General features: G+C 35.1%; 1 protein-coding gene and 1 long non-coding RNA gene across 2 annotated transcripts; both read left to right on the forward strand.

The window, feature by feature from the left end:
- The first annotated feature begins 7819 nt into the window (after positions 1 to 7819).
- On the forward strand, positions 7820 to 9836 carry LOC133821208 (uncharacterized). The gene is made up of 2 exons (XR_009887380.1): positions 7820 to 8125; positions 9512 to 9836. It is a non-coding gene; the product is annotated as an uncharacterized LOC133821208 (long non-coding RNA).
- Positions 9837 to 24274: 14438 nt separating this feature from the next.
- On the forward strand, positions 24275 to 25551 carry LOC133821209 (cytosolic sulfotransferase 12-like). The gene has a single exon (XM_062253651.1). It carries the CDS (start codon positions 24325 to 24327, stop codon positions 25369 to 25371), a length of 1047 nt encoding a protein of 348 aa, XP_062109635.1. The 5' UTR covers positions 24275 to 24324; the 3' UTR covers positions 25372 to 25551.
- The last annotated feature ends 2099 nt before the right edge of the window (positions 25552 to 27650 follow it).

Raw genomic sequence — 27650 nt, forward strand, 5'->3', positions numbered from 1 at the left:
AATTTTATTTGAAAAAGTAAGTAATAAGCATATAGGAATTATCGTTTTAAAACGTTGCTTTTTAACAACGCTCCCACGTATGCATGTCGCATGCAAATACATTTTTACGTTAAAAAATATTCCTATTGTTCAAACATATAGATTTTACTTTGTAACCGTAAAGGGTTAAGTGTAGAATTAGCATTATTCTTTTATGATTTTATGTGAAAATGTGTATGTTTGGAATTATTGGGCAACTTGTACCACATGTGCATGGGGTATATGTGTTGGGCATAAGTATTGATATGTGATTCTAAGAGACGACGTTTGATTATGATTATAGGCTATTTGTGAAATTTTTCTCATTTTTTTCTTTGCTCGGACCTGAGGTAAGGAAGTTAGATAAAATTTCTATGTTTATGCTATGAAATTGTAAGATTGGTTTGCTATGAGGAAAATGGTGTGCTATTTATGATAATGGACCATGTAATATGAAATATAGAATTCTATCTTGAAATGTTATGATGAGTATGATGCAACCTGTGTTTCATTTGCGTTGATATGAAATGGATTGCATGTGTTTGTATGTTGTATGAAAATGCAAATTGTAATGTCCCAAATTCCCTAATGTGGCTTAATGCCTGGATTAGGGGGCCAGAAGGGCCACAATTCATTTAACATGCAATTATGTGATTTTATGCATGATTATGTGAATTATATTATGATATGATGATAATTGCATGCATGTGGGCCCACTTCTTATTAGAATGGTATTTTCGTAATTTTGGCCCATTAAGAGCATAATTGTATATTTATGTGCATGTTTGTGATTTATGGGTGAGACCACATTATTATGTGAATATGTTTGAGCTATTCGATATGAGAAGATCCTAGGATGCAAGATTAGCAGTTTGGTCATAATGGGGTTAATTGTGGGGCTCGAGGTGAGCTTGGGGGTAATTTGATGCTTATACATTTCCGAGAATGAATGGGTAATGGGATGTGATTTAATAAATATTTGAGAATATTGGGAGTAACATGAATTGGAGGACGTTAATTGTGATTAATAGGATAGGTGGGAAATGACAGTTTTGCCCTTGGGTGACTTTGAAGTTTTTAATGACCCTAGGGGTATTTTGGTCATTTTGAGCATAAGATATACTTAAATTCAGCTGGCTTTAGAGGGTTAAGGCAAAAATAGAGTTTTCTTCTTCTCTCTCTCTTGATTATTTCTCTATTTTCTCTCGGATTGGTGTTTGGGGCAAAGTGAGGATTGAAGCTTGAGGATTTAAGCTTGAGGGTTTAGGATTGTGTTCAGCAGCTGGAAGGGTTCAATTTTGTGTTTAAGGTAAGGTTTTTAGCTTGATGTTTCAAGGTTCTTACACTGTTTTTAGGATAGTTCATAAGCTTGATACTTTGATTGTGTAATTAAATATAAGGTGATGTTTTAATTGTTTCTAGGCTTGGGTTTTGTTGTTAAACTAGTGGATATGTTGTGGTAATGTTTAATTGGGATATTGGGATTGTTTGGTAAAAAGTTTGGCTGAGTTTGAATTGAGAAAAATGCAGGGGAGCTGGGTTCGTGGGGTCAAGTCGTGACCGAGTTCATGCAAGTCGCAACTTGAAGGTAGCCTAGAGCCTCCCCTGGGTTCTGTCTAGCAGGCGTACTGCGACCCACAAGGTCAAGTCACGGCCTGCCCCTGGCACCCCAGACAGGGGCTCTCTATCTTGGGGCACACCGCAGCCCCTAGGGGGCAGGTCGCGGCCCGCCTATCCTTTTATGCCAGATTGGGTTTTAGCTAGCCTTTAAGCACGAGTTTTCATTTCTCTATGCTTGGGATCGAATCTACTAACCATTTTAGTTGGATTCAAGGCCCTGGGAGCGGGGTTTTAGTCCATGAACCTTTTATTACTTATTTTATTATTGGGATTTCATATTTGGTTATGACTAGGTGACCGCTAAGGGGGCCTAAGGACAGATCGTTCTCAAGGGTCGTTCTTTTATTGTTTCACCCTCGAACCAGAGGTAAGAAAACTGCACCCAGTATGTGACATGCATGGTTATTGACGAGGCATGTTGATTGCTCTACTTATGGACATTTCTTGCATTGTAAATGCCTGACAACTTTGCTTACTTGTGAATGACACTGACTTATTAGTCAGAAATGACATTGGTGTTTAGTATTGATTATGAAGTTCTGACTTATCAGTCATGATCAATAGTATTACTAAGCACTAGTCGTATAGTATTGGCTTATGAGTCAAGAGCGACATTAGCGTGTTTAACGCAGTTCGAATAGATTAGATCTAATCAACATGAGCATTAAATGCTTGACCGACCTATTGGTCGAAGAAAACTAAAGCACTGGTCTAGTCTAAAGGCTAGTTGCTTAGAGCCAGAGCTAAAAGACTTAGGTGACTGAAACATCACATGGCTTGGGGCACGAGACCCCAGAGAGACTTATTTGTCATCTATCCAGATAGACTTATTAGTCATCTACCAAGAGAGACTTATTAGTCATCTATCATTTATTTATATGGTATACATCCAGTAATAAGTTTTCTTGCTGAGCCTTGGCTCACGGGTGCTATGTGGTGAAGGTAAAGAGAAAGAAAAGCTCACCCAACCTTGAGTGGAGAGTTTAGGTGGTGATGTGTACATATGCGACCGCTTGACCACCACGACCAAGGTGTTTTTTTTAGGGGAACTAGGGTTTAACCCTATTTTTGCCGCTTAGGTCGGCGAGTTGTAACTCTTATACTTTATTGACCATTTTGGATTATAAATAACTTTGTAAACACTTTTATGGGCCCATGTACAGTTTAACATTTCAAATAAAATATATTCATTCCTTTAAACCGAGATTTTCACTCTGGCCTGTAAATAACACCTTGATGCACGTTTACAACCTAATGACTCGTTTAGCGAGTTAAGCACTATTTATAGTACACAGTGTGACGACCCTGGGCTAACGAGGGCATTACAACTTGGCATCATAGTGTGCCAAGGTTTAGGGTTCCTGTAGACTGGCTGGGCATGTACACTCACCACTGAAGATAAGCTCGACTCATGATTCAGTAACTATTTATGTGGTTATGTGTTTAAATGCTTAAATAGAATATAAGTGCTTTACTTGCATGCATGAAGTACACTAATAGGGCTAGCCTTTGACAGCTACATGATGAGCAAGAATGTGCTTATTAGAACTGATATTGCTAGAACAGGCTTATTAGCATTGTTAATTGTTAATTGCTAAGTGCTAAATAATAAATGTTGTGATCGCGAATCAACATGTTTATTGATATGATTAGGGAACATGGATGAATATCTGCCTAATCTTGGACCGTGAGGCAGCAAGAGGTTTAGTTATTACTACCTAACTGGCCATATTGATTGTTGCAGCACAATATAAGTTATAAGTATGCTTCCAAGGCAGATAGATTCATCAGCTGGCCAGAATGACAGACAGGGTCAGGAAAATGACCAGAGTAAGATCCCTCAGCCAGCTCCTGATAACTGGCAGCAGCTATTTGTTGATTTACAAGCCAGAGTTATGAGGCAAGAAGAAGAAATCCGCCTCCTGAGGCAACAACAGGTTCCTGCATGGAACATTTTACCAGAGGCACCCCTGTAGCGGTGCCAACAATTGAGCAGTTGCCTGAAGCTGGAAGTAAATGGGAACCTCTTTATGAAAGGTTTAGGAAATAGCGCCCTCCAGTTTTTGAGGGTAGTACAGATCCAGCTAAGGCTGAGCAATTGATGAGCATGGTTACCACCATCCTTAACTTTATGAGGGTGTCTTGTAATGAGAGGGTGGCTTGTGCAACATACATGTTTCAAGAGGATGCCCGAATTTGGTGGGAAGGATATCCCAGACCAGAAATGTCAAAGCCCTGAGTTGGGAAGAGTTTCAGACTCTGTTCAATGAAAAGTATTGTAATGATGCCATCAAAGCTGTAAACGCTAAAGAGTTCAGCAAGCTATTTCTTTGAAGTCTGTCAGTGACTGAGTATGCTTTAAAGTTTGACAAGCTGGCCAAGTTTACAATAGAACTAGTACCCACTGATGGGACCAGAAAGGGGAGGTTTCTCCAGGGGCTACAACCTAGAATAGGCTGTGATGTTTGTATTACCACTATGGCTGGATTTACTACTTACGCACAGATGGTTGAGAAGGCCCTCACAGCTGAGAGCACAGAGAACAAGATATGGTGTGACAGTGCAGCCAGGAGAGACACTAAGAGGGTGGGACCTCCATTTTTAGGTTCAAGTAGGGGCGGAGGCCCCAGTGATCAGAAGAGGAAGGCTCCTGATGCCTTCCCAGCTCCAAGCTCTGACAGGTGACCACGTGGTATTACAATGGGCCGCCAGGGTGGCAGTGAGGCCTGGAGAGTTTATCCAGAGTGCCCTATGTGCAAGAGGTTCCATATAGGGGAGTGTAGGTCAAAAGCTTGCTTCTTATGTGGAGTAGTGGGACATTTCAAGAAAGATTGCCCAAAAGTAAGAAAGGAAGAACCAAGAAAGGCGGATAGCTAGGTCCTAGCTCGACTGTTCGCATTGACTTAGGCAGAAGCTGAGGCTTATCCCTCACTAGTTACAGGTCAAATTTTTAGTGCTGGAACCCCTTATACTGTTTTGATTGATGCTGGTGCTACATATTCTTTTGTTGCTAGTAGAATTATTAATAGACTGTGTATAAATGTAATTATTGTGTTGTGGGGTTCGGGACCTTATTACCAACTGGGGAGCTAGTAGTATCCAGAAGATGGGTTAGATCTTTGTCTGTGACAGTGGAGGGCAGAGAGTTATCAGTTGATTTAATAGAGTTGGTTATGACTGACTTTGACATGATTCAGGGTATGGATTAGTTCCTAGATTGCAGAAGGAAGATGGTAACCTTTGAGCCTGAAGGTGAGGATTCTTTTGTGTTTGTTAGCACTGTGCATGGACCCCATATACCTATGATATCTGTTCTGAGGGCTAGAGATCTATTGCAAGGAGGTTGCATAGGATTCTTTGCTAGTGTGGTTGATACCACTCAAATCATGCCAGTGGGACCAGAGGAGACCAAATTAGTGTGTGAGTTTCTGGATGTGTTTCCAGAAGATTTACCAGGGTTACCACCACACATAGAGATTGAATTTATGATTGAACTGGCACCAGGGACAGAGCCAGTGTCTAGAGCACCTTACAGAATGGCTCCAGAAGAATTAAAAGAACTGATGGTGCAGCTGGAAGAGTTGTTAGACTTAGGTTTTATCAGACCTTGTTTCTCACTGTGGGGTGCACCAGTACTGTTTGTAAAGAAGAAGGATCGTTCTCTGAGGATGTGCATTGATTATAGAGAACTGAATAAGTTAACAATTAAGAACAAATATCCTCTGCCAAGAATAGACGATCTGTTTGATCAGTTGCAAGGTAAAAGGGTGTTCTCAAAGATAGACCTTCAATATGGTTATCATTAGCTGAGGGTCAAGGAAGGAGATATACCGAAGACTGCTTTTCGCACTAGATATGGGCATTATGAGTTCTTAGTTACCTCAACAACCTAATAGCACAAAGTGCAGTTTTTACGTCATGCGGCTAAAGAGAGACTTAACTATGGAGAAAGACCCAACAAAATATCTTTTGAAGCAAGTAAGTTCTTAACATATGTTTATAATATTAATTTTAAATTACTAAGAAACTAATAATGTAGAGTTTCCTATTGAATTTTATTTTGTTGTTTCTTGGTAAGATCATATTTACAATGAATAAGATCAATATTGTGTGTGAAGAGTAGGTTGACTACTTCACTGAGTATATGTCGGCATGATCGCTGTACAAAATTTTAGTTAGCTTAGTTTATAGGTTAATTACTTATTATAGTTTTCAAACTTATTTTAAACTAATTCACACTACTACAAAAATTGGCTTTCCCAACACCCAACCACAACAATCTACTCTCTTGACTTTCGTAATTGCTCGACGTGACTCTACGCCGATAGTTAAAAGTTGTAGGCATAGAAACCAACCCCAACAATTAATAACTGTCACCATTGCTTTTGACTGTGACTATTGACCCCAACACCGGCAGTTAATTTAAGACCAATGCTGACAGTTAAAAATTGTCCTTATTGACCCCAACGCAGACAGTTAATATGAGATCAATGCTGACAGTTAAAAATTGTTTTCATTGACCCCAACGCCAACAGTTAATAAAAACTCAATTCTGACACGTATAAACTGTCACCAAAATTCAAATAAAAAAAGAATAAATAATATTTTTTCCCCTCAAACTATGATAACTATATGACCGTACCCCCCGAATGATTCGCGATGTTAAAAATTCCCCCCGAACTATGCACATTACCGAAATATGGGACTTATGTTAGATTTCGTCCTAGGTAGTTAACAGATTGATAATGTGGCATTTTTTTTGTTGATGTGGCAGTCCATGTGTAGAATAATTAGCAATTTTTCCCCCTGAACTTTGACCATTACCAAATAATACCCCTTTTATTAAAAAAAATCTATTTTTTCAAATAAAAAAAACAATTAAATGCTTAAAAAATTAAAAATTTAATTAATAACAAATAACTCTTTTTTACCTTTTCTTTTCATCTTTTAAAATATAACATAAAATTATTTTAGAATGAATATTTAAAATAAATACTAAAACAAAGAAAAAACTTTTAGTTAAAGAGGAGGACGAAAGATGAATAACTTAAATAAAAAAAAATTAATTTAAGAGGAGGAGGACGAAGTGGAAAAAATTTTGTATTATGATTTATTTTAAGATATATTTATTTTATATTGTAAGAGAAAAGAAAAAGTAAAAAAAAAAACGTTATATTTTATTAATTAAATTTTTAAATTTTTGAGTATTTGAAAATTTATTTAATTAATTTGAAAATTTTAGTATTGTTTATTTTCTTAATCTTTTCAAAAAAATTTAAAAATTTGAAGGATCTAATTATTATTTTTAAGAAAAAAATTAGATTTTCTTAAAAAAAAATTAAATTAGTTTTAATAAAAATGGCACAATTTGGTATTGATCAAGGTTCGGGGGGCAAAATTGCTAATTATTCTACGCATGATACTATCACATTAACATACAAAATGCCATATCATTAATCTGTTAGTTACTTAGGACGAAATCTAACAGAAGTCTCATATTTCAGTAACGTACATGGTTCGGGGGGAATTTTTAACATAGTGAATCATTCGAGGGGCACGATCATATAATGTTCATAGTTCGGGAGAAAATATGCTATTTATTCATAAAAAATATCTAAAAATATAATTAATGAATAATATAATTTTAAAAAAATAAACTAAATTACATAAATATATTTATAAAAATTATGTATAAATTAAAAACTTTAAATTCTAGATTTTCTTTTTTTTCTAACTTTTTATTATTATTATTGACTTTTTATTTATAATAATTTTTACATCAAAATTTAAATTAATTACGATATAAAGAATAATATACTTAAATTTTATTTGCTTAACATATTTATGATAATATTAGTTAAAAACGAGTTATTTTATTGATTAGTTAAATATTGCAAAATAATTTTAAAATTTCACTAATAATATTGGTGTTTTTATTTTTTATTTTTTAAAATCCATGTTGAAAATATTTAAATAAAATAAGCAATAGTTGAAAGTAAGTTACTTATTAATGGTTAAATTTTTTAATAAAAAAATTATAAGTTGTTAGTTTTTAAATATAATTAGAAAATAAAACCTAATAATATATCATTAATATTTTATTGTATTTTTTTCTTAATATCATTAAATTTTGTATTTAAAATTAAAATAAAAACTAAAAATTCTACCCAGCCCACATTTTTTTCCGTTTCCCCTAAACCCTCTCTCTCTCTTACTTCCCAGCCGCAACCCACCCTTACATTTATCTCTACCTCTACAAACAAAACGAACGACGAACAATAGTGGGTATTGGGCAAACGGTGGGGCCTCGGGGGCCGGTCATGGGCAAACGACACAAACGATAGGGGCTCGGGGGTCTTGGGAAAATGACGCAAATGACGGGCTCAAGGTCGTGGGTGGCTCGGTCTCGTGAAGGGGTCGTGGGTGGTGGCTCTGGCGATGGGGCTATGGCAGTTTCTCTTTGTGTTAACGGAGAAGATGAAGAATGGTAACTGTTTTTCTTTTCTTTTTTCTTTTTGTTAGTTTCTCATTGATAACTTAAATTTAATTGTGATGTAAAATATCAATCTTTTTCTTACTAGCAACTCAAATTTTGTTATGAATTTTTTGGTTTGTTATGCTATAATGTATTTGATATATGTTCAGGTTTCATAATATTGCTTAATCAGTAGTATTTATGTTCAAGTTTCTTCTTAATCTGTTAGTTTTCTGAATTACTATGCTCTGTCATGCTTAGTATTATTATTCACTACAAGAAAATGCTATATTAATAGCATTGAATTTGCACATTTAAAAGAAAGCGTCATCCAGCCCTGTGAATTTTCTGGGGCCATTTAAGTGGCTTACCTTCTTGTCATCCAGCCCTGTGAATTCCAATAGTCTTATGTGTTGTTTCTATTATTGCTATATATTTATATTATTTTGAATAAGTTGACTTTATTTTCTTTAGTGCCTGAGTGCTATTTCTATTTTAGTTACCCTTTTTTGTTTAGTGTTTGGGTATTATCAATCAAAATTGAGCTCTTGGATCATTAGAAGTCATATTTTAATAATGTTGAAAGTGAAGAGAAGGTGAGCTTAATTATAATGATTTTAAAAATAAAACAAATTATCAAAGGTCATGCTTTATTTTAAATTGTGATAATTACATGCTCTTGTCCCTATGATTACATTGCCAGGATAGTTATGCTTTGGGCTTAGCAATATAATACAGTAGTCAAAGTCTTAGATCTTTGCATATGGCTTTTGCAAGTCTTTTTATCTAGTTTGTGATATAAATACTATTTTGTTTTGTTGTTTAGTCTTTTTTGATTAATTTTAATTTTCGATTAGATGAAAGAGAAATTTGTTGTCATGCCTTATTAGCAATATTGGTGTTATTATGCTATAGTATTTGCTATATATTCTTCTTTGGCACACCATTAAACGCTTTCCTTTTGTTGCCTCTTAAATGTGCCTCTATGTTTTGTTTCTCTCTCTTTACAACAATATTGATATATGTGTTCACTTTCAATCAAAGCAATTAAAGTAGAGGAGTCATGTATATATATATATATAAATATTTATAATAAAAATGTATATATGTTTACCTTGTATCCTATTGTAAGTGAATTGTGTTTTTGGGTATTTTTTTTTTCTCTGTTGTAAATCAATTGTGCTTTTTTTTTTTTTTTTGCTGGTGGTGCTCGTGATGATAAGGATTTGGGATTGTATTTTGTATTATGCATAAATTAATTGTGTTGAGCGCTTGTATCTATGTTTTTGTTCTTAATATTCTAAGTTTGATTTTGTAGTGGATTTTATTTCTAATTTTTTATGATGTTGGAAAATATACTACTCATTACTGTGTCATTTTGTAAACTTGTCATTGCAGATCGAATATAGTCCTGTGGATTATGCTCAAATTTATGAGATGATTAGATTCTTCTTTCGTGGACTGCTCAATTATGTCCATTGTATTCTTTAAGAGTAAAGGAAGTCTCAATCTGAAAGTTACAAAACTGAGGCTCAAGATTCAAGCAACAAGACTGTAAGGCGTATTCATGTCAAAGGTGGAAGTCATATATGAGTTGTTATGATTTTTCTTTATTCATTTCAATGTTTATTTGTTGTTTTGGATAATTTGTTTGTTAAATGAGTACGGTTTGTATATGTGAGTTTGATTTTGGACAATTAATAAAGATGTATTTTTAGAGTTATGATATTGAATAAACTTTTAGTTTTTAAATTTATATTATGGTTGGAATGTTATGTTTTGTTATTCTCACATTTGATTCAATATTTATATAATTTTTAAATATATATATACTATTAGTGATAACATTTTTAAGCAACTTATTTTATTATTTTTTATATATTTTTAGCGACAATTATTAATTGTCGTTGTAGAAAGAAACATTGACAATTTATAACTGTTGGTGTAGCCAACAACAACAACAATTTTTAACTGTCGACGTAACCAGCAACAACGATAGTTTTTAACTTTTGGCGTTGCCAACAACAGCGACAGTTTTTAACTATCAGCGTACTAACCCATACGCCAACATAGGCAAATATGACAATTAGCCGACTATCGTCGTCGCTTAATAGTGACCGTTAAAAGCTGTCGGGAAAGCCTAATTTTGAAGTAGTGTCACAACATATTGATAACACTTTCCATGAGCTTTTTGGCTAACATAGCATGTTATTAGATATATATTCTATAATTGGTCTATCTACTATAAATTTTATGGGTCTGCCATAAATACATGATACAATCAATGAAATATAGTAAGGGGAATAGAAAAAAAAATACACAATTATATTTTTCCCCAACATTACCTCGTCTCAGCAGGCTTTAGGTGAACAGTCGAGAAAACCTGCTCATACTCATTCTCGAAGGGCCTAGCCCATCGATATTGATGCCTATTTCGGCAGTCCCAACCAGGCTCATCGACATTGCCTCTATATTGGTGGTCCAAAACCCCCCGAGATTGCTCAATTCTTTGTCAAAAAGGGACCTATCTCGACGAGCTACATAGGCCCGCTGAGATTGGTGGATCCAATCTCGGTGGCCCTTGACCATCGATATTGCCTCTATTTTCTATCTCTACCGGAAATGCTCGACGGGCCTAGCCCGCCAAGATATCACAAACTCATAATTTTTAAATCACTGAGATAGGGTGGTTTTTAAGTAGTGGTGGCATGGTTTTTGTGGTTGTTGACGTGATCTTGGCAATAATCACTACAAGAAAAAGACTCTACAGTGACGACATCTATTGCGACGACTCCAAAGTCGTTGCTGTATGTAGGAAAAATCCACGAAAAATTATTTTGTCTTAATTTATTAAGAAAATAAGCTACAGTGACGACATGTCGTCGATGTAGGGTCGTCAACAACACACGACCAGGCCCTCCAAAATACCTGATACCCTAAGTGACAAGTCGTCACTGTAGGGTTCTAGGAATTTGGAGGGAACATGAGGCGAGGACTAACTCTATGGCGACGACATTTCGTCGCTGTAGGGTCTTCGTAAAAAAAGAGAGGGAAATATGTTTGTCTATAGCGATGACCTGTCGTCGCTGTAGAATGCTCAGGGAACTCAATCGCCCAGAGTTGGTTGCCTATTTGCACCCCCTATAGCGACAACTTGTCATCGTTGTAGAGTCATCGTGGAACAAAAAGAGGAAAATATGTTATTCTAGAGCAACGACATGCTATCGCTGTAGGATAGGGAGGGAACTTAACTGCCAAGAGTTGGTTGCCTATTTTCTCTCCCCTATAGTGACGACATGTCGTCACTATAGAGTAAAATTTAATCCACTAGTCAGTTATTTTGTACTCTATAGCGACGACAAGTCGTCGCAATAAGACCAAGAAAAAAACGTGGGAATGTGAACTACCAAAAAATTTAAGTCAATTTTTCACTGCCTATCGTCGTTATAAGGTAGGCATGTAGCACATAATGGGATTCCTATACTATTCACTATCCTACAACGATGCCATGTTGTTGCTATAGGGTCTCACCGTTTGAGTGAAATGGTACGTTTGATATCAGCGATGACTAGTCATTACCTATAGTGATGATGTGTCGTCGCTATAGAGTCCATCGTCATTAACCCAACCCAAGCCACTTTCTTTCCCCATTTTTCTAAAAAACTGAAAAACAGAGACGGTCTTTCACCATCTTCGCCACCCAACTCCGTTTAGTCGATTGTTAGGGAAGTTTTTGGCCCCATTTCTTCAGGTAAGTGTATTTATCACTCATTATTTTGTATTTTGTTCATTGAAATGTATTTTTTGTCAATATTTGTTTGAGTTTTGTATATGGTAAAAATGGTTTGTGATAGTTTTTTTTTTTAGTTTTTCATATTGTGCAAGGATTTTGAGTGGGTGCCTCTATGTTGATTGGAGCATTAATAGAGGTATATACTCATTTTTATTTATCTTTAGTTTATTTTTTTGGGGTTATATATGTATATGTTTATTTTTTATATATATATGTACGTGTATATAAATTAATGTGAATGTGTTTATGTGTATAGGTTTTTTTTAAGAAAATATGGATTGTGTTATGTTGATGATTTTTTTTTCATAGATTAACATTGTGGATGCCAAAAATTGGACATGATCCTAAGAGGGCCACAGTCGACACTCTAGAGAAAAGTTGAGGCTTTCCCCTAGTGACCTCGGGCACGCCAAGCAACCTTGTGTCTCACCCCACGTGAGACCCATGCCTCATGCGAGGCCCTTGCGAGGACGTGACCCCTGGTACACCTCGCCTCGCACGGCCACCAATGGCCTCGTGCCATGGGAACCACGCCACTGGCCCTTGGCAGCCTGCCTCGCGAGACACCAGCACCTCGCGCCTTTGGCTCGCACCTCGTGCACCAGCACACTAGCGCCTTGCGCCATAGGCCCTCGGCACCCCGCCTCGTGAGACACCAGCGCCTTGCGCCTCTAGCCTGTGCCTCACGCCATTGACCCTCGGTAGCACACCTCGCAAGACATAACCTTGCACAAGGTTCTTCCCCCCGCGACCGGCACCTCAAGGCTCTGGCCTCCTATGCCTTTTAGGATCGTATCTCCCATGATGACCCATAAAGGCTCCAACACTTAAAGTTTAAGTGAGTAGGATGCATTATGAGTATAAGAAAACCCACGAATGTCTCAAAAGAGATCATACGGATACGAAGTACGTGTGGGGGTACGGCCCTGAATGCCCCAGGTGTCTGACCCTAAACACCACACCAGAGTAGTAGTAGTCGTACAAATAGGGTACATGATGTGGTCCTTCTCAGCCAACCTTTGACGTTCGTACTAAAAAAATGGTGGAGGTATAACTAGGTACTAAAGTGGAGGTGCTCCCGTAGACCCTCTGCATGTACTAAAACCGACCACCACACTCCTAGCACCACTACCACCTGTAAACTGCATATGCAGGGTCGTGTCCCCGGGGACCACAGTGTACTAAGAGTCATTAGTACTCTACTATAAATATGACATCCCTTCATCTAGGGAGGGAGAGAGAAAATTTTTGGGAGAATTTTGTAACCACACATTGTTAATGGGTATAGACACTATTCATTCTCTCTATTTTTCATTTTGAAATTTCAGCATACTAAGAGTCATTAATACTCTACTATAAATAACAAGCTCGGATTCTGTCCCGACAGAACTGAAATCTATTTAAACAGTTAATTACAATTCCGCACTTTAATTAATTCACATGGTTTAATTAATTTGGTAATTACTAAAACCATAATTTCAATTGGTTTCAGAGCGGGTCACTCATTTTTTAGTGTGATCTTGGTTTATTCCGTTTGTTGTTCTAGTTCTGGCAATGTCTTTTTTCACAGAAGGAGGCTCCATAACTTGCCCCCTTTACTCAATGATTTGAACTATCCATATTGGAAAGTTAGAATGAGAGCCTTCATCAAATCTCAAGATGAAAAGGCTTGGAGAGCTGTTTTGAGTGGTTAGAGTCCTCCAGCAGAAAACAATGATGTAACTAAGGTAAAATCTAAACTTGATTGGACTGATGGCGAAGATAAACTGTCCAGTTACAATAATAAAGCATTACATGCTATTTTCAATGGTGTTGGTGAAGGTTACATTAAATTGATTTCTTCATGTGTTTCGGCCAAAGATGCTTGGCAAATCCTTCAAACTCAATTTGAAGGAACTGCTGATGTCAAGCGTTCCAGGCTTGTTATGCTCACAAAAAAATTTGAAAATGAAACCGTCGCTAAATTTTATGAGAAATTGTTAGATATTGCTAACGAATATTTTTCTCTTGGTGAGAAACTTGAAGAGAATGTTTTGGTTCGAAAAATTGTTAGAGTTCTTCCTGACAGGTTTCAGACTAAGCTAACTGTAATTGAAGAAGCAAAAGATCTAGACAAAATAAAAGTAGAAGAATTGATGGGTGCACTCCGAACTTTTGAACTAAACCAACAAATTAGACAAAAAGGTAAAATAGAAGAAATCAGGGAGAAATCTATTGCCTTGAAATCTTCCAGAGAAAAGAAGGAAAGTTTGGATGATGAGATGGCTTTGTTAACAAAAAAATTTCAAAAGTACAGAAAGAAATTGGGAAACAAAAAGGCCATATTAAAAAACCCAAAAGGCAATTTTTCTAAACCCTTTGAGACTAATAAAAAGGGTATTTAGTGCAGAGAATGTGAAGGATTTGGACACATTCAATCTGAGTGTGCAAATACCTTAAAGAAAAAGAAAGTCATGGCAGCCACTTGGAGTGATCAAGACTCTGAGCAGAGTGGTGAGGAAGAAAACAATGTTGCCTTAACCTCTGTTCACAAAGGTATGGTTTTTTCTTCAGTTGATTACAAGGATTTGTTATGCCTTAATAATTCTGTTGAGAATCATGAGAATTCTGACATTGACTCTAATGATTCTAACTTAGATGAGGAGTCATTGAAAGAGTCTTATAAAATAATGTATGATCAATGGCTGAGAGTTTGCTCTGAGAATCAATTAATGGCTAGTAATAATAAAAAATCTGTTGAAAAAATAGAAGAACTTGAGATGATTATTGCTTCTAAAAATGATGAAATTAATTCTTTGAGTAAAGAAATTGATCTTATGCAAAAAGGTGTCAAAAGGCTTAATCCAAGATTTGGAATTTTGGATGATATTCTCTCTACAGGGAAAAAAGGTTGGTGATTACAGTGGATTAGGATCTAATGGATCTAAATCCTCAAGAAAAACAGTTTTTGTAAAATCCATGAACTATCCGACTGTTGTGCCAACTAACCGTTTTGCAGGAACAAGTAACTCTTCAGAGACCACGAAGTTTTCATCCGTTCCAACAGATCTACAACTAAAGAAAATTTCTCCAAAGAGAAACATTGGACAATTTGTACCATTTTGTCATTTTTGTGGGATGAAAGGATACATAAGGCCTAAGTATTTTTCTTTGTTAAATTTGTTTAAAAATAATTATGTTAAACACTTTGGTAGCATGAATCAATTCTTGACCAAAAGAAATTCGAAATCAAAAACAATATAGGTCAAGAAAGATAACTGTGTTTGCTTGGCTACCTTTACCAGTTATAAAATACATGCATCTAGTTCATGGTACTTTGATAGCAGTTGTTCAAGACATATGACAGGTAATTCCAACATACTCACCAACTTCAAATCCTTGAAGTGTGGAGTAGTAACTTTCGGGGATGGAATGACAGGAAATATTTTAAGTAAAGGTACTTTAAACATTGAAGGGTTACCAAAACTGAAAAATGTGCTTCTTGTTGATGGGCTGAAAACCAACTTAATTAGCATAAGCCAAATTTGTGACCAAGGGTTTCTTGTTAATTTTTCGCATGATGAGTGTAATGTTATAAATCAAAATGGTGACATTGTTCTTAAAGGTTCTCGTTCTTTGGATAATTGTTACACACTCACACAAAAATTCACATGTCATGCGTCATCATCAAGTTTTAATAATACTGATTTGTAGCATGAAAAACTTGGACATATAAATTTCAAGAACTTGAAAAAGATTGCTAATGCAGGCCTCATCTGTGGTATACCCAAGTTGGGTAAACAATCACTTGGTAAGTGTGAATCATGTCACTTGGGAAAATAGTTGAAAATTTCCCATAAAGTACTATCTAATATTAATACTTCAAATGTGTTGGAATTATTGCATATGGATTTCATGGGTCCTATACAGGTTGAAAGTATTAATGGCAAGAGATACATTTTTGTATGTGTGGATGATTTTTCTAGATTTACTTGGGTAGATTACTTAAGAGAAAAATTAGATACATTTGAAGCTTTTCAAACTCTATGTACAAGACTAAGAGTTGAAAAAAATTGTAACATTGGAAAGATTGTAAGAATACGAAGTGATCATGGTAAGGAGATTGAAAATTCTGTTTATGATGAATATTGTAAATCTTTTGGAATTTTGCATGAATTTTCTGCACCCAAAACCCCATAACAAAATGTGGTAGTGGAACAGAAAAATCGTACTTTGCAGGAAATGGCCAGAGTTATGCTAAATAGCAAAAAACTCACAAAGAAATTGTGGGCTAAAGCAATTAACACTGCTTGTTACACACATAATTGTGTTTTTCTGCGTCCAGGTACAAATAAAACTCCATATGAGATCTGGAAAGGTAGAAAACTCAATGTCAATTATTTTCATGTATTTGGGTGTCTGTGTTATATTCTTAGAGATCGTGAGATTCTGGGAAAATTTGATGCCAAAAGCAATTTGGGAGTTTTTCTTAGATATTCCACCAATAGTAGGGCTTATCGTGTTTATAACACGAGAACCCAAACTTTTATGGAATCTGCTAATATGGTTGTTGATGATCTAAAATATTTTCCTGAGTACTCCCATGTGGAGGAAATTGACAGGTTCATTGATGTTCGACATCATAAAGATATGGCAGATCTGACAGCACAACCTTCAGAGGCGACAACATCTACTGATGACGTATCAGACATTGATTCTGTCAAAGCAACAACTGGACAAATAGAGAAGGAAAATCCAGTCATTTCTTTTGACTCCGTTCGAAAAGTACCATTAACCAGAGTAAAATAGAGTCACCCTTCTGATCTTATTTTGGGAAATCTTGAAGAGAGTATGGTCACTCGAAAGAGGTATGTAAACTTGGTTCAATTTGTTTGTTTTACTTCTACATTGGAACCAAAAAATGTGAAGGAAGCCTTAAATGATGAATCATGGATCAATGCTATGCAAGAAGAGCCAGATCAATTAACAAGGAATGAGGTATGGATCCTTGTCCCTAAACCGAGTCATACTAATGTTATAGGTACAAAGTGGATATTTAAAAATAAAACTAATGAATTTGGAACCATAATAAGAAATAAAGCTAGACTAGTTGCATAGGGTACACTCAAGTTGAAGGAATTGATTTTGATGAGACATTTGCCCCTGTTGCAAGACTTGAATCCATAAGATTATTATTAGTTATTTCATGTGTTCTTGGCTTTAAATTGTTCCAAATGGATGTCAAATCTGCTTTTTTAAATGGATTTTTGAATGAAGAAGCTTATGTGGAACAACCTAAAGGATTTGAGGAACCTTACTGTCCTAATCATGTTTTTAAATTGCAAAAAGCTTTGTATGGGTTGAAACAAGCCACACGGGTTTGGTATGAGAGACTAACTTCATTTTTTGGTCTCAAATAGGGATACAAGAGAGGGGGAGTAGACAAAACACTTTTTTATCAAAAATGTTGATACAAATATTATGATAGCAGAAATATATGTTGATGATATAATGTGTTGGTTCTACTAATGATTCTCTAGTACAGGAATTTGTGAAACAAATGCAGGAAGAGTTTGAGATGAGCATGGTAGGAGAACTCAATTTTTTCTTAGGACTCCAAGTGAAGTAGTCAGACAAGGGAATTTTCATTTCACAAAACAAGTATGCCAGAAATTTAGTGAAGAGATTTGGACTCGATGCATCTAAACCTACTAAAACTCCCATGGGTACTACTGTCAATTTATCTAAAGATTAGAATGGGAAGAAAGTTGATCCAACTCTTTACAGGAAAATGATTGGGAGTCTCCTATACTTAATTGCTAGTCGCCCTGACATCAGTTATAGTGTTGGAGTGTGTGCATGTTTCCAAGGGAACCCCATGGAGTCTCATGTGACTAGTGTAAAAAGAATTATTCGTTACATCAATAATACACTTGATTTAGGCATCTGGTACTCCAAAGAAACAAATTCTAACCTTGTGTGTTATAGTGATGCAGATTAGGCAGGAAACACTGATGATCGCAAAAGTACAAGTGGTGGTTGTTTTTACTTAGGAAACAATTTGGTCTCCTTGCATAGAAAAAAACAAAACTCCATCTCCTTGGCAATAGCCGAAGCTAAGTACATAGCTACTGGAAGTTGTTGTATTCAACTTTTGTGGATGAAACAAATGTTGGCAGACTATGGGTTTGATATTAAAACTTTAACCATTTTTTTTTATAATACAAGTGCTATTAATATCTCCAAAAATCTTGTTCAGCACTCTCGCACCAAATATATTGACATTCATCATCATTTTATTAGGGAACTTGTTGAAAACAAAAGTTTGATTTTAGAATATGTTGAGACTAACAAACAAATTGCAGATATTTTTACTAAAGCTTTAGACACGGTCAGATTTGATTCCCTCAGGAAATCCTTGGGGGTTTGTTTTATTTGAAATTGCAAATAAATTGATTATCTTGCCTTGCGTATGTGTTTGTGTAAATCTTTTGTCCTGTTTGGAAGAAATTTGATGAGGATATTTTTTTAATTTTAGAAAATGAACGTTATAAGTCTTATACTTTGTGAGGAATAAAAACCATATTTGAAAAATTAAAGACCATCCAATTCATATTTGATCAAATCATTATGTTTGTATTTGTATGAGCATTCCTTAATCCAGTTTTTTTTTTCAGGCTCCATTTTGGAAAAGAGCTACATGTACTGATGTGTGAAAGCCCACACTAACTAAGTTGGTACCAGGTAATTAGCAATTATATTGGAGGATACTCTACCAGTGTAAAGGACTACCATCAGTATAAGAGTTATAGCCTCAATTATGGTTACAATTTGAAAAAGGCTACAATTGCCAAACATGGGAAATGACCCGAGCTTTAAAAGGCCAAAAAGAAACGCCAAATTGATTACACATGCATACACATATGCCTGTTAACTAAACTGTGCGAGATTGTTGTAAGACTCATACATATAATGAATTGATTAAAATATGTTTTTTGATTGGTATATTTTTTGAATTATGGTCACTTAGTATTTTAATTACAACTCATTTCTCTAATTTGTGAAAAAATATGGTTATCTTGTTTCTCTTGACCAGGACTTGGCATTTACATGGAGACATATGGTATGTCAATTTACATTTTACTTTCTACAAATTTTTCTTAAATACAAAAATATATATATAATAATCTGGTTTTTTGACCGTGCACTTAAAAAAATTTAAGTTTGAAAAACTAATTGATGCAATTTATTTGTTTTATCTCAATATATTCAAAATCTTGCAAAAAGTTTCCAATTTTGAGGTGTGAAAGAATTTGTTTTAAAAATGAGATATTTTGACATTTATCACATTAAATTCGGTTACCCATTTTTGGTTACCCATTTTCGAACTTGCCTCATTTGTGCACCAAATACTCTATATATTCGGATTCACTTTGGTTGTTTAATTCTCAGTGTTTTCTTGTTTTTCTCTCTCACTTATAACCAAAGTGTTTAGGGTTTTGTTCTTTGTGTGTTTCATTTGTTTCTCTCTTAGCAACCATGAAGACCCGGGGTCGTGGTTCTACCTCCAAATCTGTGAAGTCTCAGAAAGAGATAGTTCCTAAGTCAGTTCCCACTGCCACTCCAACTGCTCCAGCATCTATCCTTGTTGTCTCACCACCTATAGGCTGTCGACCCAAGACCACAGCAAGAAAGAAGGTTCTTGCTCTTTCGGGTCTTGAAGGAGCTACTTTGATTGGGGCTACGAGTAAAGGAGTTACCTTTCCCAACCTTGATGCTTAGCAAAACCTAGCCTCGGCAATTCCACTCGCCTCATCCGAAGGTCAAGTAAAATCCAATCCTGCCTTGAATACAAGTCGTTCTCAATCAGTCTCCACTAAGTTGTGTCTAATCCATCTGATCATGACTCTGAATCTTCGTTATCCCCTGATGTGTTGACCCCCAAGGCAAAGGGCAAACGCAAATCCAAAGTCGCTAGAACAAAGAGAACCAAGAAGGCTAAAGTGGCTCCAACAAAAGGTACTAGCTCCATCTCCGATTCATCTCCTTTATCAAGATTCAAATTGAAGGCAAAAATCAACCCACCTCCTTGCACCTCGTCAGAGGATGTTTCTCCTGAAACGGAAGACTCACTGCCTTAGTTGGACCCTTCCTTGACCAAGCCGATTCCTGAAGTTCCTCTTGAAGATTTTGAGGAGGAGACTGAATCTGAAGAAGACTCGTTAGAAACCACTCCTGTTGCATCTGATCCAAAGGGCACAACACCATTGGCATTTCTCGAATTTTCTAGCAAACTCACTAAACAAAAAGGTGCCCCTATCCGTACCTCAGGTTCTTTCAAAGCTCATTCTCTTACTTTCTGTTTTAATGGTAATGAGAAAAATATGCAATTTTATGAGCATCTTCACTTTATTAGTGAACGTAATTTCCTTTTTGCTTCTCATTGTGTTTTTGGGGTCTTACTTACTTTAGAGGAAATAAGTTGGTTACGATCTTTGTCTGGTTTTGATGGGTTTGTGCCTTGGGTTGTTAAGGAATTCTATGCAAATTTGAATGATAAGCTGTTAGATCATACTTCTTTTATTTTTCATAAAGTGTATGTTAGGGGTCATTGGTATAAGTTTAGTCCTACTGAAATTGCTAAGGCCCTCAATCTCATTCCTATTGAGATTGATGATTCTATTGAGTTTGTAAAGGATTAAGTCTTGTCTGAATTGGTTGGTCAAGCTATGGTGTGGGAACCAAGTGCCTCTCTACAGGTCTCAGATCTTACTTACTATTATGGTGCACTTTTCAAAATTATCATGTTCAATTGGATGCCTACCACTCATTCCTCAACCATCACTCAAGATATGGCTTTTCTATTGTTGAAAATTGGGACTAGTGTCCCCATCGATCTTCCTGCTATTATTTTTGATCAAATCATGTCCTTGAGTGGTGCCAAAACCAAGGGTCAATACTTGATGTTTCCGCAAGTCATTTACAAACTTTTGGACTCTCAGCGTCCTTTGAAGAAGTCCCACGAGACCTTGACTTCTCCTTTGCTTGGACCTACCTACACTGTTAAAGATGACCATGCTCTGTCCACAGCTCACAAGGTCAAAAGCATTAATCTGGTAGGTTCTGGGTCTGGCAATGTCGAGCTTGACACCCCTGCTTTCCCGACTGTTCTCGCTTTTGTTCAGACAAGAATTGCAAGTCTCTCCGAACGGTTCACTACCATGGAGGATACTCAGCGCCAAATTCTTCCTTCGTTGGCCATCATTAATGCATCTACCACTCCTGCTCCATGATGGTTATCGTTCTTTTCAATCTATTTTTATTTGCTTTTGATAAATGTAAAAGAACACTAAATTCGTCTTTGTTTTGTTTTGTTTCGTTGTTATTTTGCATTGTCTTAGACAATGAGGGGGAGAGAGAGTAACTCTATTTTTGGTGCTTTGATTATGTTGTTTGACATGTAGTTTCTCATTGGTTTTTGTTAACTGTTTTTGTCTTGTGCTTTGGTTATTTTTGGCAAGGGGAGTCATTTTGCGACTCTTGTGAATTTAAGCACTCACTTGTTTCATGCAGGGATCTTTTAAAAAATAGATATGCCTTTTCTATAAAATTGTCAAAGGGGGAAATTGTAAATCCTAAAATTGACATATTTTATAGAAATATCTTTTTAACTAAAGATCAAATTTTGTTTTCCTTTTATTGTGATTTTCGGAATTCACTTTCCCTTTCTTGTCATTTTCTGAATATTTACATTCCTTATTTAACTTTATATTATCACAATTTGATTATAAAGGGAAGATATATCTTGTTTATTTAAAGCAAATATTCAGTACTTACTCAAAGTCATTTATGGAATATTTGGCTTTAAATTTTCGTGCGGCTCAAGATTATAAAATTCAGGAAGTTGAATCTTTGATGTCATTAATTGTTATTTCTATCTTGAGCATTTTGATTCGACACAAGTATTAGCTGTCTCCACCAAAATCGTATCTGTCGGATCAACATCTTCTAATAAAGGCAATTGTTCATCAATCAAGAATATCTTCAAATATTCTTGCTTTTATTAGGAGATTCATTCTCAGTCTTTATGAGCACGAAATGGACTCTATAAATAGGTCTGTAAGGCTTTAAGAAAAAAGGGAACTCTTAGGTGCATAATTTATGAGTGTGTTGTATTTGTGAGAGTACCTTATTTGTATTCAAGATCATAGTATTCACGTGATCTTGTAGAAAAATGAGTATTTAGTTTTTGTGGTGAGTTTACACTACGTTCATGAGTGAATACACATTGTAATTTGAACATAATTTTTATAGTCTTCGGGAGAGGATTTTTATAAGCCTTGCATCGGGAGGATACAATCACTTGCTGGCCATTGAAGGGGGTTCAAGTGGTTGAGCATTTCAATCAAGATCAGATTAGTGAAGAGAAGTACAACAAAGTTGCGGCAAATCTCAAGAGAGAGTCTTGTTTTGTTTAAGTCAATATTTTGTACTTGTGATTCTTTATTAATTGATTTTATTCTCTGGGCGTGGCCCCAAGGAGTAGGTTATCCGAAAGGGTTTCTGTTGACCATAATTTGGCCAACTGACACGGAGTTAGAATATGCTTGATGTGGATGAATGTGTTGACAAGAATCGAATGGCAAAAAGTAAAAAGAACACGATATTTTATAGTGGTTCGGCCACAGGATCTGGTAATGACCTACGTCCACTTAGACTGTTATTGATATAAGAATCAAATGAGTGATCAAAGAACTAGGGTTCAATGAGTTTCACCAACCTCTGAAGAACAATACAATATTTCAGATAGAATTATACTAGTATCACATAATTCGAAAGCCAAAAGCCCCCTCCCTTGAGCTATCTTTTTCTACTTATAGGCTCAAGGGGGATTACATGATTTAGTTGCCGATATTCTCTCCTAAATAACCGGATATTCAGGAGATTGTGTGAGTTAAATTCGGGATCTACAAAGATCTTTACAGTAATATTACATCGCATGCGGAGCCTGCGACCAGACTGGTCGCAGGTAAAACTGGGCCGCTAACTGTTTCTAATACGTCTTCTGGTCGATGTACTAACAGAGCTTTTCCAGGTGTCAGCCACGTGTCCAGGGATTACTTGCCACGTTATCAAATGCCAATTTTTTTGATAACAGTTTCTGAACCATGTAAAAATTTGTTGTGTTCTTTATTGCTTTTGCACTGTCTTTTTATTGTGTTCAGTTTCTGTCTTGACAAGTTCGGATTCTGTCCTGATAGAACTGAAATCTGTTTATACAATTAATTACCATTCCGCACTTTAATTAATTCACATGGTTTAATTAATTTGGTAATTACTAAAACTGGAATTTCAAAGAGTATTGATCTCTAGATCCCAAAATGAATGAGAATTTAAGGTTTTTTTTAAATAATCTTTTCTCCTCGGTTTATATAGGAAAACTTAGGGGTAGTTCTAGAAAGATAATATTGGAAAATTTGCCTAAATATTTTTTTAGAAACTTCTATATAGAATATATTTGAATTTAAATTGTAAATAATTATTAATTAAATAAATAATATATTCTAAAATGTTATAAAATATATTTGCTAACTCATTACTGCCTTATTTTCCTTTTTACTTGATTTACATTATTAAGTATAGAGGAGCTTGCTCAACAAGGCAAAGAACATGATGTGACAAGTGGTAGGCTGGCCTAGGCATGGGTAAGACCTATAGGCCCCCATTTTGAAAAATAGTATTATACTTCTATACAAAAATTGTCTTAATTTTACAAAAATATCATTTTATATATACATATTATATTATAAAAATTTGTCCTGGCCCAAATGCTTACAAGCCCGCGGCCCCCTTACTGGTGGAAACGTGCTATCCAATAAAACAAATAATTGGTTCATAAATGCATATTTGGTTCGTGTAAAGAATTCAGTTGTACCAATTATCAGCTCACATCTTGAGCGTCGGTGTAAAACCAAGGGGTAATTGGTTCATAATAGCCAATATTGGTTGGAATTTGTTGGTCGGCCACGATTTATTTAACTTTTCTTTTTTTACTTTAAACACCACTGAAAATATTTAAACATCAACTTGGGGTTATCTATTTTCTTTTTATTTATTAAAATAATATAATATTTGGTCGAAAGTAGCCGTTGTAAGATGCTGGAGTGGTTAGGATACCACGCAATTAGAACGTGGTTGTTCCTGGCTTCATATGGACTATAGTATTGAAAAATGCAGGTAGATCTACACATGTAATAATATATATATTTATATTTATATTAAACGTGTTATAAAAATTATTATTTTGTGCATATGATATTGAGTGTTATCTTTCATATCCAAATATTCTTATAATATAATGTTCATTATCTCTTTAAATATATCAGACCGCTTACGCATAGTTGCCAAGGAATTTTCTCCACACTAGATCTCTATTATCATGTCTGCCATTATTTCAAAAGATGAACCCTCTCCTCTACCATCCCATCTCATCCCCTGTTATCTCCAAGAAAACGATATCGTTCCAGAATTCAAAAACATGGTTCTTTCTCTACCACGAGAAAAGGGTTGGCTAGCTTCTTATCTCCATCTATACCAAGGGTTTTGGCACTCAACCAGGCAGATTCAAGGTGTTCTGTCTATCCAAAAACATTTCAAATCACTTGACAATGATATTCTCCTAGTGACCACTCCTAAATCAGGCACCACATGGCTCAAGGCCATCATTTTCTCTCTGGTCAACCGCTCAGTTTTCCCGGACACCAAACACAATCACCCATTACTCACCACCAACCCTCACACTCTCGTACCCATCTTAGAACTTAGTCTCTACATGCCCAGTAAGAGTAAGCATGTGATCCCCGATCTTTCTTCTATTTTCAAGGCCTCTGTAGATAGTCCAAGATTCCTCTCCACTCATTTGCCTTACGTTTCTCTGCCTGACTCAGTTAAAAACTCACCCTGCAAACTCGTTTACCTCTGTAGAAACCCTAAGGACGTTTTTGTCTCTCTCTGGCACTTCACTAACCGGTTAAAGCCCGAGAGTTGTGCCCAGAACACCATAGAGGAGTCGTTTGAAAAATTCTGTGAGGGAGTTAGCTCGTACGGACCTGTTTGGGACCACTCTCTAGGGTACTGGAAAGTGAGCTCGGAGAGGCCCGAGAAGGTGTTATTTTTAAACTACGACGACATGAGGAAAGAACCCTTTTCCCACGTCAAAAAGCTGGCTGAGTTCCTTGGGTTTCCATTCTCTACTGAAGAAGAGAACAACGGTGATGTGACACGTATCTTGGAGCTGTGTACTTTTGATAATTTGAGTAATCTGGAGGTGAATAGGACTGGAAAATTGTCGTCTGGCGAGGAGAATAAAGCATTTTTCCGGCGCGGTGAGGTTGGAGATTGGGTGAATTATTTAACACCAGAAATGACCAAAAAAATAGACTCTATAGTTGAGCAGAAGTTGCATGGTTCTGGATTGAAATTCTAGCAATAATTTTAACTTATAAAGTTCTTAGATCTTCTTTTCCAACTATTGCAACATACTTGTTCTTTAATTTCTATTTGTAGACGTTATTGAAAATGTTGCTTGTTGGGGGATTTTCTCAGTTGAAAATCTTGACCATTTACATCTTCTTTAATTTAAAAATCATAAATAAAGGTATTGTGAGACAAAGAAACTTAAATGCTACACAATATTTTTAATATACATGTCACTACCTCTTTCTTTTTTCTATTATTATTTTTTAACGAAATTAAATGGAGTAATACTTACTGTATACAAACAAACTAAGTGCTTAATTCCATGCAATATACAACTCCAAATCAATAGAAGCAACTAAATATTAATGAAAAATATATTGTATATGGGGACATTACAATATTTTGTTTTGTTTTTAGTCCTTAACATAATTTTCTATTAAAATTCTTAGTCTCAAAAATACAAATTATTATAATAAATATAATTTGTATCACTGTACTCAATTTCATCATTATGTATTAAAAAACAATTGTAACTCGTGAAATTTTTTGAATAAATAACAGTATACTGTTTTAGTTGAGTATTGTCATTATCATAATGAAGTTAAAAAATTGTTAATCTCTACCCTCCACAACTTAGATTAAAATACATGTTGGTATTAAATTAGAAAAATATCATAATCCGCAGCAGAATGCATAGGGAGGGAGTTTCTAAAAATCATTAATATTATTAAGGATCATACATATATAGAAAAATTAAACAACACATATACACAACAAGGAAAATGGGCTTTTACTTCGGTTTTTAAGCTTGATTTATTTTGGTTTTTAAGCTTGATTTACTTCGGTTTTCGCTAAAATTCGCAACCGCAGAAGTTCGGAGCGAAGTAAAAACTAGTTAAAAATCGAAGTAGAATCTCCACTTTCTACTTCGGTTTTACATAATAACCGAAGTAAAAAGTGAATATATGCGACCATCCTGAGCACTTTCTACTTCGGTTTTTAGGTAAAACCAAAGTAAAAGGGCCATTTTCCACTTCAGTTTTACCTAAGAACCGAAGTAGAAAGGGGATATTCTACTTCGGTTCTTAGGTAAAATCGAAGTGGAAAGTGGCCCTTTTACTTCGGTTCTACCTAAAAACTGAAGTAGAAAGTGCCCCAGCTTTTTAATTAATATAAATTTCTGATTATTTTTAAATGGACGATTTCTATTTATATATATATTTTGGCCTAATTTTATTTATATATATTTAAATGGTCTAATTAATATATATATATATTTTAGCCTAATTCTTTTTCAACGATTATTTCTTAGTATTTCTGATTATTTTTAAATGGACGATTTCTATTTATATATATATATATTTTGGTCTAATTTTATTTATATATATATTTAAATGATCTAATTAATATATATATATATATATTTTGGCCTAATTCTTTTTCAACGATTTAATTATATGAATTTACAATATTGAATAAAAATATGATGACTTTTATTAATTAAAAATGTTATACATAAGCATATAAAACACAATTACTTAAGTAAGATAACTAGCCCTTAACATTAATACATTTACAAAAAACTAATAACTTACAACTAAACGAACTTATAAACAAAATAGGCTTACTGATAAATGTATGTCATCAATTGACCTAACCATTCGTGTTGGATTGGCAAGAGGTCTGCAATCTCACAATATTGCGTCTTCCCACCAAACTGTAAAATTAATAAATATAAATTAATTTTATAGATTATCGATACCAAAATAAGTTATAAAAAACGAACTTACTTTTTCTTTTAGGGTTACTATTGCATTTGATGCCTGTACAAGATCTCTAATGTACTTCAACACATAAAAACCACATTCATGACTTTGTGGTTGTCTTGGACATTCAACATTGAATATCTTTGTAGGATGGCCGAGTAATTCATTGGAAGAAGCCTTATAATATACACTATTTAAAAAGAAAATTAACAAAAGTTATTAAAATGTAGTAACATGTAATAGTTGTTGCATATTAAGAAATATTTTAAAAAATTTCAAACTTACCTCATTATCATTGAATCAATTTCTTCAGGACGTTTGTGTGATTTCAGTGGATCTAAGAACACGATTTTTCCTTTTGGCATAGCAATCACTAACATCCAATGTTCCCTAAAATAAGAAGCGTGTTAAGTAAAATAATTAAATTTTTAATATATGAATAATCAAATAAGAAAAGTTTACACTATTTCTTACCGTATGTTCCAAGGTATAAAGTATAGTTGACCAACTCTATCCATGG

The sequence above is a fragment of the Humulus lupulus genome, chromosome 3 (assembly GCF_963169125.1).
Source record: "Humulus lupulus chromosome 3, drHumLupu1.1, whole genome shotgun sequence".
NCBI lineage: Eukaryota > Viridiplantae > Streptophyta > Magnoliopsida > Rosales > Cannabaceae > Humulus > Humulus lupulus.